Source organism: Epargyreus clarus, unplaced genomic scaffold, assembly GCF_041222505.1.
Source record: "Epargyreus clarus isolate Ecla_fem2 unplaced genomic scaffold, WU_Ecla_fem_2.2 ptg000007l, whole genome shotgun sequence".
NCBI classification, from domain to species: domain Eukaryota; kingdom Metazoa; phylum Arthropoda; class Insecta; order Lepidoptera; family Hesperiidae; genus Epargyreus; species Epargyreus clarus.
In genome coordinates, this window is record NW_027332215.1 from 23,119,982 (window position 1) to 23,136,034 (window position 16,053).

Sequence of the window (16,053 nt, forward strand, 5' to 3'; positions counted from 1 at the left end):
GTAGGTACATACTTAAAATAAAATGGCTGATTCCAATGTAGTTCGTGATTTTTTTTCGTTATACAAGCTTAAGCAATTTTTCGGAACTGGTTATTATTTCTGAAATTAAGTCTTACTCTAGTTTTTTCATATATTGAACGAAAATTTCAAGCAAACCAACAACACGTAAAATCTTTTATCTCCTTTCTCCACGAACTTGAGGAATGTTTAGAATCCTTTAAACTGCATTAATTCCATGCCGAAACTCATAATATTCAAAAATTATCCACAACTTTCGACTTTACTAGTTCTGTCTGGATTGCGACACTTTACGCATTTAATGCTTTGGTATTTTAATGCCTTGAATATTTCATTAATATATATTACACTTATATTAGCAGCAGGCGAAATTTGACTATCGAAGGTGATTGGCGAAAAGCTATTTTTAGAAATGAACTTCTTAAACTCAACGCAGCAATATACGAGTATAGCGATAGTTGAATAAAATTTCACATAGTAAAATTTTTAACTTCAATATTTTATATTCCTTAGAATTCATGAATGCTGCATTTCACACGATCCTGTTGACGCCTCGCTAGTCGCGTGCTAGCAAATATATTTCCCGTGAATAACTTTACACTACACTTCCTCGGATGCTCCTTGTGTGAGGAGCAGCTACGTGAAAATGGAATGTTTAACATGAGTAGTAAATAAAATGACCCAGTTCGAGTTGGACATTGTCAACAATTTAAATTTAAATTAAATTCAGATACTATTTGTTGAAAATCCATTCATACAGAACTATTTTAGTACCAATTAGGGAGGAATTTCTCTTTAAGGGGGGGGGGGGGGGGGGGCAAAAATTACACGTATGAATAAACTGATGAAAACATTCAATAAATATAGTTAAAATAGAAATAAAACTTTTATGATAAAACCAATTAAAAAATGAGTTTTTGAACAGAGGCCCACATCTTTTCCACAACTAATAAACACGCTTTTGTGATAAATTAAACTAAAAATTACGAAATAAATAAATAATTAGGAATCATTGATTCCTAATTATTTATTTATTTATTGATTTGATTTGATTCCGAATCAATTAAGAAACAATAAATAGTATAATTGTGAAAAAAGAGTAGGGTGCACCATTTATCAGTTTTCGAAAAGCACCCCACACTTTTTCCACAATTATACTATTTACTGTTCCTTAATTGATTCCTAGATTGAAAATTATTTTTTACTTTTTAGTTGATCTTATCATAAAAGCGTGTTTTTTTAGTGTTTTAGTTTTTTTAACTATATTTATTTTATTAATTTTTAGTATTTGTTGTTATAGCGACCATCATTATGCAACGTCTGTAAAAAAATCAAGTGTCTATCTATTATGGTTTAAGAAATAAAGCCCAGTGACACACGAGCAGACAGCGGAGGGTTTCGTTTTACCCTTTGAGTACGGAATCCTAAAAATCATTCTACAAGATGGCATTATAGATGCAGATATAGCCAGTGCATCATTGACTATTTAGTTAGGTTAGGTTGGAACATATAACACAATATAAAACTAAGCGAACAGGGCGCGGCAGCGCCCTGCGAGCGGGCGGTTCGAATTTTTTTCAAAACTAAAAATCAATCTAGTAACTTTGCGTGAAATTTCTCTAAGGCGCTTTCCCTCGCCTCGAAAATCGTTAATCCTGAGGATGTTGATAAGGACAATGGTACAAAATTATTAAAATCGTGTATTGCCATCCATCGGTTTTTGATAAATTTTCAAAATTTTGAATTAACCTGAACGTTCAAAGTGGATAGAAATCGGGTTCAAAGATTCCGTTACTCTGTTACGTACATACATACATAGATACAACCCAAGCTAATATGAGCGTGTTAAAAAGGAAAAGCTTTGAAGAGTCACTATCATGTGTACATTTCATTTACTTAATCACTTCCATGTTAATAAGCTGGTAAAGTAACCCGGAAAGACTATCAATCAAATTAAATTGATTTGTTTCACTTAATATAATAACATTTTTAAATAATAATAATAATCATTTATTTCAGACACAGTGCAATTCGGCATAAGAAAATATGATACCTTATTATCTGTATCGCTCGTTCTGTCTTTCTTCAATTTTACAGTCAAATTTTCGCTTCACTGATCTGAGCAGTATCCAACGACCATGCCAAGTCAAGCAAGCATTTTATACCGAGTCCTTTCACAGAAGCAACTCTCTCTTAAAAGTTATGTAACTAATGCCATTTTAGATAGAATAATAGTAATATAATAATAGTAAATGTTAATGAACGAGGTGGCTTTTTCGATTGGACGTGGATGGCGAAATCCAAAAGAAGCAAAAAATTCTGAAAAGAGTAAAGGGCCAGATTTTAATAAAATAACAGAATTACATTAAAAATAACTATTCGATCTAACTATAACTAACCTATTCGATCTATCGAACGAGTACATTTTGGAGAAATATATAATCACACGCTGCATTATTGCACTATTTTATAACGTGTTTTATAGGAATTCAACTCCTGAGCAATATAGAATAATTATAAGAGAAGAAGGTATTCAAAGTTAAAAAAAATCGATCCATTGACGCATATTGCGTTATATAAAATAGGAAAATGCAAATTTTAAACAACGCTGCGACATTCAGTGGTGTCATTGTAAATAACAACAAGTAATTCAATTTCTTCGTCTAATTAACATGATTAAAGCGACTGTCGAGCTATAGAGTAACGAATATGCCGGGAGCGCAACGAGAAACTTAGTAAGACCTGTGTAAACAAACGTTTATATTAGCGGATTTTTTTTAAGTCAGAGTAAACTTCTTCATTAACAAGTTTTACCAGATTTATAGTTACCATATTCGTGCGTACGTCTATAGATAACTTCAGTTATGCGCCATAGATTTGTACAGGTGGTGTAATAGATTGATGTATTTGTCGTTTTAAGTTTCTCACCATCCGAAAACATGACATGACTGCAAATATTACTCATATAATGGTTGCAATAATCGTTTTTAATCAGATATATGGGAAACCCATTTAAAACGTATGTTATATAAAAAATAATGACATAAACAATGAACTTAAAGGAAATATTACTGACCTCGATTCGTATCGATATATATTCATTATTCATGTTAAAAGGGAGTCTCGAAATATATCGATATTATAAACAATACCTCATCATCAATAATATAATATAAGTTAATAATATAATTTGTATAAAGTCTATAATTAGAGTATATTCAGGTTAATATGCATATTAAAAACCATAGACTTAGAATTTTCTCCCTACGCTAAAGACCAACAAAGCATGAGAAAGACATATGTCAATCTATGTAGACAATCTACTAGAGAGAAAGAGATGCCAAAAAAAGTGACGGCATGTCAATTTCTCTTCGAATAAGCGGCCTTAAGCTCCCCCGACTACGGCACGTTTTGATATTTTACCAAAATAATTACTAGTATTAATATATTGCTGATTTTTTTTACAATGGCGTCGTACGAGAATTGAATTATTTATTTACGCTAGGGCTTGACATATGTCATCGATAATGTGTTGATAATATAATAATAAAGATCATTTCATGCATCAAAACATAGTATAAATGTAAAACAAAAACAGTATAAAAGTAAACTTTGTTGACGTATTGTAACGGAATTTACATATTCTGATTTTTTACGTTATTATAACTCGAATAATATTTGTATCACCTATATTTTTTAAAGGATACTACGTCGATCAAGTGAGGTAGGTACGTGAAAAGTGGATAAGAATAATAAATCGGCCAGAATGGACTCCTATTAAATCATCGGTAATATGTAACAAACATTTTGAGGAAAAATGTTTTATACCAAGAAGTTGTGGTATTAATTTATATTTGATAATACTTCTTTCATAATATTAATAAATAATCATCTATAAAAATATAGTATTTTATTAATTTGATAATTTGGATACTAAAGCTACGTTGCCACGCCAAGCTCATCAAATTAATACTGGTTGTCAATCGATAAAAAGTATGAAGGTACACACATTCACATAATAAATTTGGTAATGCGTTTAAACAGACATTGTGTATCTTTGACATCATATATCTATGTGAAAAACTGACTGCACTAATAATATTGTAAAAGCATTGAAAAATGTAAAACAGGGCAGACCTGAAGCACCACTTAACCTTTTAGAAGATGCCAAGTTTTAAAAAAAATGTTAGTAGTGATACATGTCGAATATTTTTAAGGGTCTTTTTAGATTTGCTACATTTAGAAGCCGCGATTGACGATTTAGATGCTCTAAGATTAGAAGCAAACGCTCAACATAGCACACATAAAAATATCAGTCGCGAAAATTCTTTCGATATCGCTTCGCAATGGCCGTAAATCAACAACAATCACAACAATAATAAAATGTAGAATTATAAAATAATACTTGTCATAATTATTATTATAGGAAAGCTACTACGTCAACGAAGTTGATGCTACGTCAAAGAGTTGATGTTTCATTGTGTTCTCCGAAAACTGCAAGCTGATGCTCGTATGGATTATGTTATTTCAAATTATGCTTTACCTGTACAGTAGTTCTAACGGTACCTGCTCAAGAAAACTGTATTCGTTTTCTAAATATTATGAAGTGACTAATATACAAAGCCTTACATTGTCGGCTTTGTTGTTAATATCGATAAATTTCGACATCGAATTTACATGTTGAAAAGTAGCCAGGAAAATATGTGTATCGCTCTCTAAATTAGGGATGCCGTATTTTAAAAAAAAGATAACACAACTAAATATTTGATAATGTGTATAGTATAGATATCTACTATTACTGTGATAGTAGGAAATATTTTTATCATTAATTTTAGAAGTGACACGTCATTGTGAATATGCAAAGAATTTAGTTTTATTTTACGGTTTTTTATTTGATTAGATTGATATTCGTCGGCTTTCAAATCGTTTTTAGACAAATCATGTTCAATATTCCATTATTTGTAATAAATCTTACAGAACACAACTAACTGTAGGCAAGTACGAGTAACAATAGATCGGACGGCAGTTACGGTTAAACTTTGGCCGGATGACTAAATAATATTCCTCTTTGTCAATTACAACACAGGACTGCAATATTACTTCACAAACTTAACTGCTTAGCTGCAAGTAGTTTGCACGGTTTCATTCGCAGTTGATATGAAATTGGAATTAATTTGAAATCGTATGACGCTTCAGTGGTCCAATGTCACGTTAAGTGTACGCTACGTTTTAAAATATAATTAACGCTTATACAGCTTTCGTGTCCAATAGATAGCGAAACTCATTGATTATCACTTGATTTTATATTCGTATTTTAAACGGGCAATTTTTTAAACGGATTTTTGAAGTGAGAACTTCTTTACCGAAAAATACTAAAAGGAATTGTGAAATTTTCAAATTAATGAATGAATGAACTTAGCAAACGCAATATGAATTAAATATGTATTTTCTTCAAAAGAAGCCTTCTCCTATAGTATCTCATATATTCCCAGAATTTGATCCTTAGTGATAGTGTCGCTGTTGATGGTGGAATTATACTAGGTGAGATTTAAAAAAAACTCGTTCGATTTCCGGCTATACCTCAGCCAAATTGGAAGAAGAATGTTTCTTAGCAACCGATAATGGGCATATAACAAGATCAACGAAGCCGAAAGCGCAAGTTGTTTGTGGTACTGTGTCGCACGCTAAATCACCTGTTCCACGTACACTTGCGACATTGAACGCGCTCATGGTTCGTTATCCGAACTGTGATGTGCTTGCTGATGATTGGAAGCTGATCATGTCTGTATGCCTGGAGTTCTGTGAGATGTCTGTATGCTACGTCTGCCTACGTAGTGTAAGTGGCCTCGGCCGTTCTAATAAGATCAATAAAATAAATCAATAAACAAAAAAACTTTTTTCGTCGGTGCAATAAACTTACAAATAATATTGTAATCTTAAAATTGTTAACTATCAATTTTGCTTTTTCTACTCGGAACATTATGTCTGTTTTGAATTCAATATTGTGAATAAATTTTACCTTGACTTTACTTTTAGCTTTGAGATTAATCTCACAATTTTTAATTTGTATTCAAATGTGTATTAAGTAAATTCATACTTCTTGTGCTTATAATGCTGAGTGAAATTCTATTTTTATATTTATGATTTATGATATATGCATACGAGACTCATATTACAATGAACCAATTTACAGTGGTAGATAGGTAGATACTCATATCCTAACACAAACCACACTGCTCCGGTGTGGATTGGTGAATAGTATAATAAATTGAAATTGTATTTAAAATTCTAAATAAAAATCAGACCAAATGTTCTAACAACCTGGCATTCATATGGCATGACCTACTTATAGGGTTAACACTAATTAACTGATATGGATATTTTATTTTTCTTTGTCTAAATGCAATAATATTAATGTTGTAACAGTGCATCGCATGTAATGAGATATAGAAATAATGGATACAATTTAATTGTGATCTGTACCATTAAATATGAAAACCAGGAAATTAGTAATTTTTACAGTGCCAGTTTTTGGATGACCCTAAAATCGGTTTGTTTACATGAATTCTCTTCGCATAATGGCTGAGGTATAGTTAATAACATTTTTAATAAATCCCCCTGTATATTCGCTAGGCCATCCTCGATAATTTAGAGCAGCTCAAAAAATAGCAGTCTTAAATATAATAAGTACGAATTAAAGTTTTCTGCTCATTTAAAACCGTCTTTATATACCTAAAATAGAAAAGATCTCGTTAGGTATATACATTAAACATCTGGAGACTGAGTCCAATATTTAAAATTTGTTCTTGACCTATCAATTAGGTATGTATGGTAGATATGGACGCAATATGGATGTGTACGCAATTTGAAGGTGGTAGAACCCTTTGTAGTTCGACTCCGGCGGCACCACCGCCACACCTATTTCTACCTAATAACAGCAGAGTTAAGCGCTGCTGTGTTCTGTTTTGAAGGATGTGGTAAGGGAAACAGACTTTTCCGAGGCGTTCCAGCTTAGTCCTCAGGGGTAGCGGCGCATCTGTGGCCAACCTCAGGTAGGAATATCTGGGGTTATAATCCTATCTGGGGTTGATTACAGATGTCCATGGGCAGCAGTAGCCACTTACCATCAGGTGGACTGCATGCTCGTCTGCTACTCCCATGTTATAAAAAAAAGTGTACCCAACACTACTTGCAATATCCGTTTGATATAACGTTAAATCTACGCGGACTATTGAATGCATTACATGCGAATAAAATACTCGAATCAAATATTATAATAATGTCCGACTATTACCCGAGTAGGTACGTAGAAGCGTTAATTGGTATGTTCGCATACTATAGATTTTATTCATTCAGTAAGTATCATTTAATATAATAATAATGGAACGAACAATGCAATACCAAACTTATAAGGTGTACCTACACAATTTCACAAACCGGGAAACAGCGTAGATTGGACCAAGCTCTGAGAGGAGGTTAAAGAAACTTTTAAAGAAGACGGAGCAAACTGTATTTGCATAAATTGTCGGGGAGTGCTCTTTGGAAAACATTAAATACGATATACCAACATTTTGTACATTTTAAATTAAACTAACCACACAGTATAAGAGTGATTATTTCATAGTTTAACCTTTTAGCATTTTCAACCGTCTTTTCTTAATATCTACTTGTGTTTAATTTGGTTTTTAAGTCTGTTGTATTTTTTATTTATATATAAAGACTAATATAGATCACACGTTTATAAATACCTTAATATATGATACATATAATGCATCGTTTAAATACTCTGTGATTCCGTAATCGTTTACAATTACAAACGGTAATGCGATACGACAGCATGTTAGCGCTACCTATAATGACACGTTGACCGCGCTACTATAGATACACTGGGCTACAGTAAAAAAATCTCTTAAATGTAGTGTAAATGTAACATTATGAATTACAATTATAAACACTTGCATTTGTATAAACAACTGGGATTCGGGCAGACATCCTCTTGATGAAAAAAATCGCGAAATTACCGTCACATATCGAGTCCAAAAGTATACAATCATTCAAGCAGGCACCAATGGATACTCACTAAAAATTATTTAATTTTATATATATTTATGTTTATATTCGATTATATTTTTTGTGTAGGTATTACGCGTGCCAAGTATAGTACCATGGTGTAAGGTAGGTAGGTACTAATCCAAAAAACTTCGCAGATTGATATGTGCCGCCTACTACTCCCTATATAGTGTAATTGCGATCGGACATACGGTAACGTAAATAAAGGACAAATTGGCAGATATTGACAGACCAGACCAAATGTAAATTTATAGAAACACAAATTCAAAATCATATGAAAAAGCAATCATATATTTAATATTTTTTCTAGTAGGCACTTAAAACTTGAAACTGTGATATTGCGACAGAAATATTTTTCGCATCACAGTTCAATAGTTTATTTACCCAAAAATGGAACAAAAAATGTGGTTTTGTAGTTTTTTTGCAAGATTACCTATAGTTTGTATTTGACAAATGCAACCTTTCGTAACACATATATATCTGCGGGGAAACAAATCGAACCTAGGAAGAGTTTGGAAATTATTATTATTTCACAATCTGTACAAGAACGAAATTGTTTGAACATATATGTAACTGTAAATGCCTGAACTGCGGTAAATCGTAACATTTACCAAATTTTATGGGTAAAGTCCGAAATTGCCTACTAATAAATTTGTACATTTACCATCTCATGTTAATTAATCTCAGGATCAACCCGCAAATCTTAGGATTTAGAGATTTAGGAAGTGTGTATAAAATTGTAAATATACTGAATCAAGTCTCTATACTGTTTAATAACACACGGACATAGCTAGGCATAACGTGTAGAACCTACACGAGAAAGCTGCTTGTCGAGCAAATGTACGCTTAGGTACTCGTTAATTCACCAAAGGCCTGGCCCAAGCGACCCGAACAACACTCCACCTGACCGCATTAAATCTATGTCATGTATGTACGTGTATGCGTCTACATCTGAATTCAAGAAATGATATAATTTAGAACGTTTATGAACTAAATCTATTAATCTCGATAGTATAATAACAAGTGGTCATTAAATTTTAGTTACAAGTCTGACCATAAATAATATTATAATTTCATGACTGTATTGTATTTAAAACATTTCCTACGTTCACTATTGGATGCAAAATTAGATAAGAAAGATAAAATAGATAAATGTCAGTGATCTTTTCAATGGTCCTTTCCATATTGAAAGCGAGGGTCAAGTGTCCAAGGCAAAAAGATCTAGATAGGTGATGTTGAAAATCTAGATAACAGGAAGAGCAATTAGGTTCGTAAATTGCAAAGGAGCAAACAAAAACAGTAATTAGGAAATACCCTGCCGAATTATAAAATAAACCTTTATATTACAGTTTTAATAATGAATACTATACGATAATAAACGGATATCATACTAAAATTATGCAGCGAACCTAAAACACACTTTGAAACTTTACCAACATGAAAGGCAGAAAATCAATATATCAACGTGAAAAAAGTTTTAAAATGGCTCCGTAATAGAACTTAAATAGCTTGTTACGGGCGTCGCTAGTCGGTGGCTCTGTCGGCTCTCGACTCGGAAGTGCATCTATACCGGCTCTATGTAGGCGGAAACAACGCATTCATTAAACGGCAAACCAAAGTTGTGGACAGCGGGCGGTTCGTAACTGTTGCAAATAGGTTAATCCAACTCTATACGCGAAATGGAGCTGTATTTGAAAGTTTGGTGAGAAATACATTCACGACACGCTTAGCTTATGAAATTAATTTTGCGTCTATATGATACAAACAATTGCGAACTTTATTTTGTGGCGAATACATTTCACCTCAGTTAACTAACGCTAATTGTAGAGTTTCAGATGATGATACCTGAAACTCTTTTTGTATCCTACATTTTTACTTAGGCTTTCACTTGACTATCTAAATTCAGATCTATTGTGTTTTTGTGTCTATGTGCCATGGTTTATATACAAAACAGATTTGTGGTTTATATAGTTATTTTTCAAAAGGAATGAGTTATTTTTATTTCAATTCCTTGGAACACCTAACAATTTCGAATCAATCTCATAGTCAAAACACATAACACCATAGCGTCCCCCTGTCGTGATGTCCCCCTGTCGCGCAATCCGTGGAATCTGGCGTGCTACTACATTACGCATGCAATTTAGTCAACGCCACTCATCGCGGCGTCAAAGGTAAAACGAGATCAAAATTGGATGCAATCAACCGGACCGCTGGACAGTTTCAATTGATTACAAAAAAACAAAGGAGGGCATAGATGAAACTTGTTACAGCCAGAGTGTTACAACTGGTTCCCTACACTCAAGACAATACAATTAAAGAATTTGTGGTCTGAAATTCTACAATATGAAATAACATAATATATAATGGTATGAAGTTATAAAGAATAAATATTTTGTCGGGGAAACTGTTTAGCGCATAAAAAATATCCAATAATAGGTGGATACTAGTAGGTAGGTACGTCGCAAAATTACTTTTGGAGTTGTACTTATTTTGGGGTGTTTTAAATGTTCTCGTATAGTATACGTTACGATATAGTATATGGTGCGTCGTGTCAATCTGTAACATTTCTTATATTCGATTCATATCTTGTTCGTGTACACATTGATACACGCACTTTATTTTTTATTAAATACGCCGTAGAACTTCTTACATAAGTACCTACTCACATTAAAAAAAAAAACTATTTTATTTGTCTGGATCGTGTGTATAACAAAAGATTTTTTTTAACATAATGTTTATTTGTATTCTACTAACGCATATCAAGGTATCTACTATAGCGTTGCTAATGAGCCAAATAATTTGGCATAAAGTATATGTTTTCGGTCATATATTTCGTATTAGGATAGGTCCTGTGTTTCGTACTAGACTCGACGTACTGTTGTGAGTTATTTGTAACGTTTATATTATGAAGTTACATGTATCCCGAACACTATATTAATTTCGCAGACAAATTCTTGTCCTTGCTCGTTATCATATCAACAGAGAATCTTATCAAATCTCAATTTTCCAGATAGCTGCTTTATCTATTAACATACGCACATTAAGTAAAACGTTACTGTATTCATACATTTATGCCTGAGTTTCCTTTATATTTATTCATGCTCATTAAAAATACAAAATAAACGCCTGTGAGTAACCATATGTCTGTCAATAGTTCGTCCGCGCCAATCTCGAAAGTCACTGAGCAAATTAAGATTCTAGTGTCACAACTTAATTTTTTTACAGGAAAGAAGGAAACATTTAATAAAATTAAATGATTTACGTTATCGAAAATTGATTAATCCAGATTGAAGAGCATATTAGTAATTTCAAAATAACCCCCATTATCTAACTCTATTCATATTTGCGCCAAGCCTTTTGTCTTTATGGGCTTATCTTCGAAACTACTGAATCGAACGAGAGGATATGATGATTATATAGAAAAAATGTGGGCTGTTTTTTACTTTGAAGAAATGTATGAGTTCTGCTTTAAATTGAAGCAAAGTGAAAACGAGCAAATTCGTTTCATTATAAGATTTGTGCGTGCTCGCAGCTACCAGTATGTAACGTAGCCCGACTTCTATCCCAATTAAACTGTCTGTTAAGTATTCGTCCAGCAATTTGTCTCAGCGATATAGACGGTCAAATGTCCCTTGGTGCCGACCTATCTACAAACTCAAATGAAAAATTCATATTCAAGTAAATTGTAACAAGGACATACTTTGACCTTACGGTATCAACTGGATAACATTAAGTACGGTATATATATAAATCCAACGTAAAAATATGAAATTTGGTTTTATTAGTATGAACTAGCTAAATATAAAACTAATTTATATTATACCTAATACGTAAAATTAATTAAATTATATAATGGTTATAGCGATATTGTGTAACGTATTTCCTCCAATGTAGGTAGGCATATCCTCGTATAAATAACCACGCGAAACATTTTCACCATAAACGGCGTGCATATAGTAGAGGTATCGATATAGTGCACTTACCGAGAGCTTCATCGCACGGTTGACTGAGCGGGCGGCGGGAGGGGGAGGTCTTCTGCTGCGGCGGGTTTTGCGGCTGGAGGCTGAGCACTTGCGCGGGCACGGCGCCCTCCTGCGGCGGCTCCCCGGGAACGCGCACCAGCCACCAGTCGGCGCGCGCCGCCCACGGCTCCACCACCTCCACCTGCTGCCCCTTCGACACCGTCAGCTCGCCGGGACCCGCCGCCGTGTGCTCGCCCACCACCCACGTCATCTCCGGGCCCGCCTGCCCAACAAACAAACGCCACTGATATACATTAACATTGCAACCTATCTACATTACACATTTATTTATTCACAAATAATAAATGATGCGCAACTACTAACTCTTACACCATAGTTAAATGATACAAAATACAATTAATAATACTTTAGAGTGACAGTAATGTTGCTTTACGATGTTATTATAATTTATTTTGGATTTTATAATAATATTTTTTATATATAGATTGCGAGCGAGTGGGTCTAAATCATGTAAATTCAATATGTACTTAAAAAATTAATAAGCGATCAATGTACTTTAATGCGATGTACTTAAAATATAATAAGATGTAAGGTATGTATTTTTATTAATCCACCCCATAGCTGAGTTACGTACATTGTGTACATGTCTATTTTTCGACATGTGGATTATTATTAAATTAAAAAAAATATAAGAAAAATATAATATAAAAAAAATATAATTATGCTTAAGGAAAACTGAAATAGATACTTAAAACCTTACCTTGTTTTATTACTTTATCCAAGTCTTTGAAGATATTGTGTATAATGGATGGTTAATGTGATTAGTTCCGTGTTATTTATCAGCCTTGACCGAATTGAATAATAATATATATAATTGCTAGATATACAGGGTGAATCTCCATAATGTGCACATATTGAAACAGGGAAAAAAGCATTTTTTTTAAGGTAAAATTTCAGTAATCGTGAATTTCCTCAAAATCTCAAAAAAAAAAAATTTTTTGTCGACAAAATGCGGTTTAATTTTTCCTGTTTCAATATGTGCACATTATGGAGATTCACCCTGTATTGTATAATATCCGAATTTATTACCAAGTTTGGATCAATGATATACATCTTCAGTTGGTACACATATTTCCCCATACTTTAAGCATGGAAGAACATTTTTCTTTAATTTCCAGTGTTAACTTTGTACTTAACCCGATCCATGCGAGTTTAACTCGCACTTGTCCGGTATATTTTAAATCAAAACCATGTACGTACGAATACATAGGTAATACAAAAAGATAATTTAAATTTAGCACCTTTACTTTTAAAATCGACGTTATGTGATTTGTGAAAGACGCTTTAGAATACAACATATCGAAACATACGAACGGAAGAAATGCTCAAGTTTTTATTAAGCTGTAAACTGAAGCATTAGCATTATTAGTAAGGTAATAAGAATGTGATTTGGATTATACAAAAGACGCCAAGTTGAAAGCCGCCAATGCATCGTCAAATTTGAGAACCGATTGCATGATTGCAAGAATGTCTCCGATGATTTGTATACAATGTCGCTCATCGCCAAGTGACCGCCCGAAATATTCTGAATATTTATGAAAAGTGATGGAAAATAAACTTCCAAAGGGGGGGTCTATCTTTAATATTTTTGAAGTTATTTAATTTTTTACTTTTAGTAGCGTTTGTGATCTCGCTTTACATTTTTTACCGTATCTCTTATGTTTTTGGCTCGATTTGGGTTGTGTTTATTATTTCTAAAAGCTCATAAGTTACTATAACGGAACTTTGACTTTTTTTTTTTTGGAAAATCAAGTGTTACTCCATTATATGTCCCATTAAATTAAAGTAAAGACAAGTTAAGTTTTATCTCTACAATTGTTTGATTGTGTGATCTTATTTACGGTGTTTGTAATGAGAATGCACGCGCAGCTGTCGAAGAGTACAGACGACGCTATCCAGGTAGACCAGTACTTGGGTACAGATCTTTCATTGCTGTACATCGTCGTTTTTGCGAAACAGGATTATTTCCACAAAAAAATGAGCCCGGCGTGATCGTTGATGTAGATGTGGAAGAGGAAGTGTTACGTTTAAGAGTAAGTTACGAGTAAGAGTATCGACACCTCCCAAATGTTCTGCTCGTCGGAAACACCGTAAATAAAATTGCTTATCACACAAATGCAAATGTAGGTGACACAATCGAACCATTGTAGAGATATTACTTAACTTGTCTTTACTAAATTAAATAGGGCACAAATCAAAAAAATTGTAGCGTCACGGGTACAGTCAACTGAATGAAGTAAGCTAGCCGATAAGCCGACAAAAATGCGAACGTAACGTGGACTCTTTGTTAAAAAACTGTTTCTAGGAACCCGTATTCCTACCGGAGCGGCCCTATTTATTTGAAACTGCCAAATGTTCACGAAGTTATTTGTTGGATTTTTTTTAATAGATAAGTATTAATAATGTTCTGTGAATTTGTAGCAGTTATGTAGTAGATTATAAATAATGATTAAAAAACCAACAGTAACAGGAAGCCAACGTATAGCACTCGTGTCAATACAAATTTAATGCTTATCCATTGGTTCGAGCCGTTACACCTGCTAATCTATCTGCTGTAACAGATCGTAGGATCGATGACGACTCTATGAGTTCGAAGATAAGCGAATTTGCCAATATAAGATAAGATAGTGACCGTCAATGTGTGTATCGACGATGTAGGTAGTAGCAATAACTCGTATCTCATTTTTTTACGAAAAAGCAATTTTTGCATATTTGGACTTAAAATGACGTATCATAGGTAGTCCTTAAGACACTGGTGTCTTAAGCTTAAGTACCTGGGTCCTTAGGTTCAAAATTGAGCAAAATATTAAAGTGTGGCCATGTATTTTTAAAGTAGTGTTTCTTCTTGTGTAAACTAGCGTTTTTTGAGTTACGAGTTATGGCCAATTCGTCGTCGGTATGTGTACTGGTTTGACAGTTTTAGCGTTTACCGTACATATTTTAAGGCATCACTAATACATACATGCATAATATCGTCACTGGAGAGGCTAAAAGTCTAACACGAAAAGTGGCACCTTTGCGTGTTAGACTTTTAACCTTTTCAGTGACGATATCATTAAAAAATATTCAGGGTCCGATAAAGGTGCTGGAAGAAAGTTATAGAAATTAATCAAATAAAATGATGCAATGTTGGGCTCGTTTGATTAGTTTACTTTGGTTGTTGCTAGGATGTACTCCACATGTTATTTGTCCACAATATGTAATAGAAATGCTTGTCTTTAATAATCATATCAAATATTAGCATTTTAACATACAGTATAGTATATACTACAGAGTTTGCTAAAATATTAGGTATCTATATTTTAGCAAACTACCAAATTCTACCTTCGTATTTCGTATTTGAATACGAATATTTATCGCCTAGAACGTCTGCTGAATTAACATAGATAATAAAACATTTAAGAATTAATATAACAATAGGACTTACAAGCTACGAGCTATTAAAAACATTTGTTGTCATCGGATATTATAATTGTAAATATTTAATTATTAGTAATTGTTAAAAATATTCTTTTCATTTTATAATCCGTCGACCCCCGTGGCGGAGCGGTCACCATACCGATCTGACGCGCAAAGGGTCCCGGGTTCGATCCCCGGCCAGACAGATATCTAAATGATGAATTTAGATTTCTGTTTCTGGGTCTGGGTGTTTGTGTATTTGTCTATGTATGTGTCCATGGCACCCACGACACAGGGAATCCTAGTGTGGGGCTGTGGAAACAGTTCTCTTAGAGACTCACCACGCCGCAGACTATATATTGACCTTATTGGTCTTTTTTTAATAGTAAATATAGAGTCTATGTCAGCAGCACTACCCCACAGCAGAATGCCATAAGACATAATGCTGTGAAAGTAACTGAAATAGACAAGTCTGGCAGTGGGGATGTCTGTTAACTGTCTAATTCTTCTGACTGCAAAAACT

At 33.5% G+C, this 16,053-nt stretch overlaps 1 protein-coding gene across 7 annotated transcripts in view; it reads right to left on the bottom strand.

Annotated features, from left to right (window-relative positions):
• Positions 1–16,053, bottom strand: part of trio (trio Rho guanine nucleotide exchange factor) — a 125,569-nt gene that overhangs the window by 52,824 nt on the left and 56,692 nt on the right. For all 7 annotated transcript variants that reach the window (XR_012102496.1, XM_073075185.1, XM_073075184.1 and 4 more), the window contains one exon: positions 12,072–12,333. Coding sequence is in view for 6 of the 7 variants with exons in the window: in XM_073075185.1 (XP_072931286.1) it covers positions 12,072–12,333 (262 nt within the window). In the remaining variant the exon portion in view is untranslated. The remainder of the gene's footprint in view (positions 1–12,071; positions 12,334–16,053) is intronic.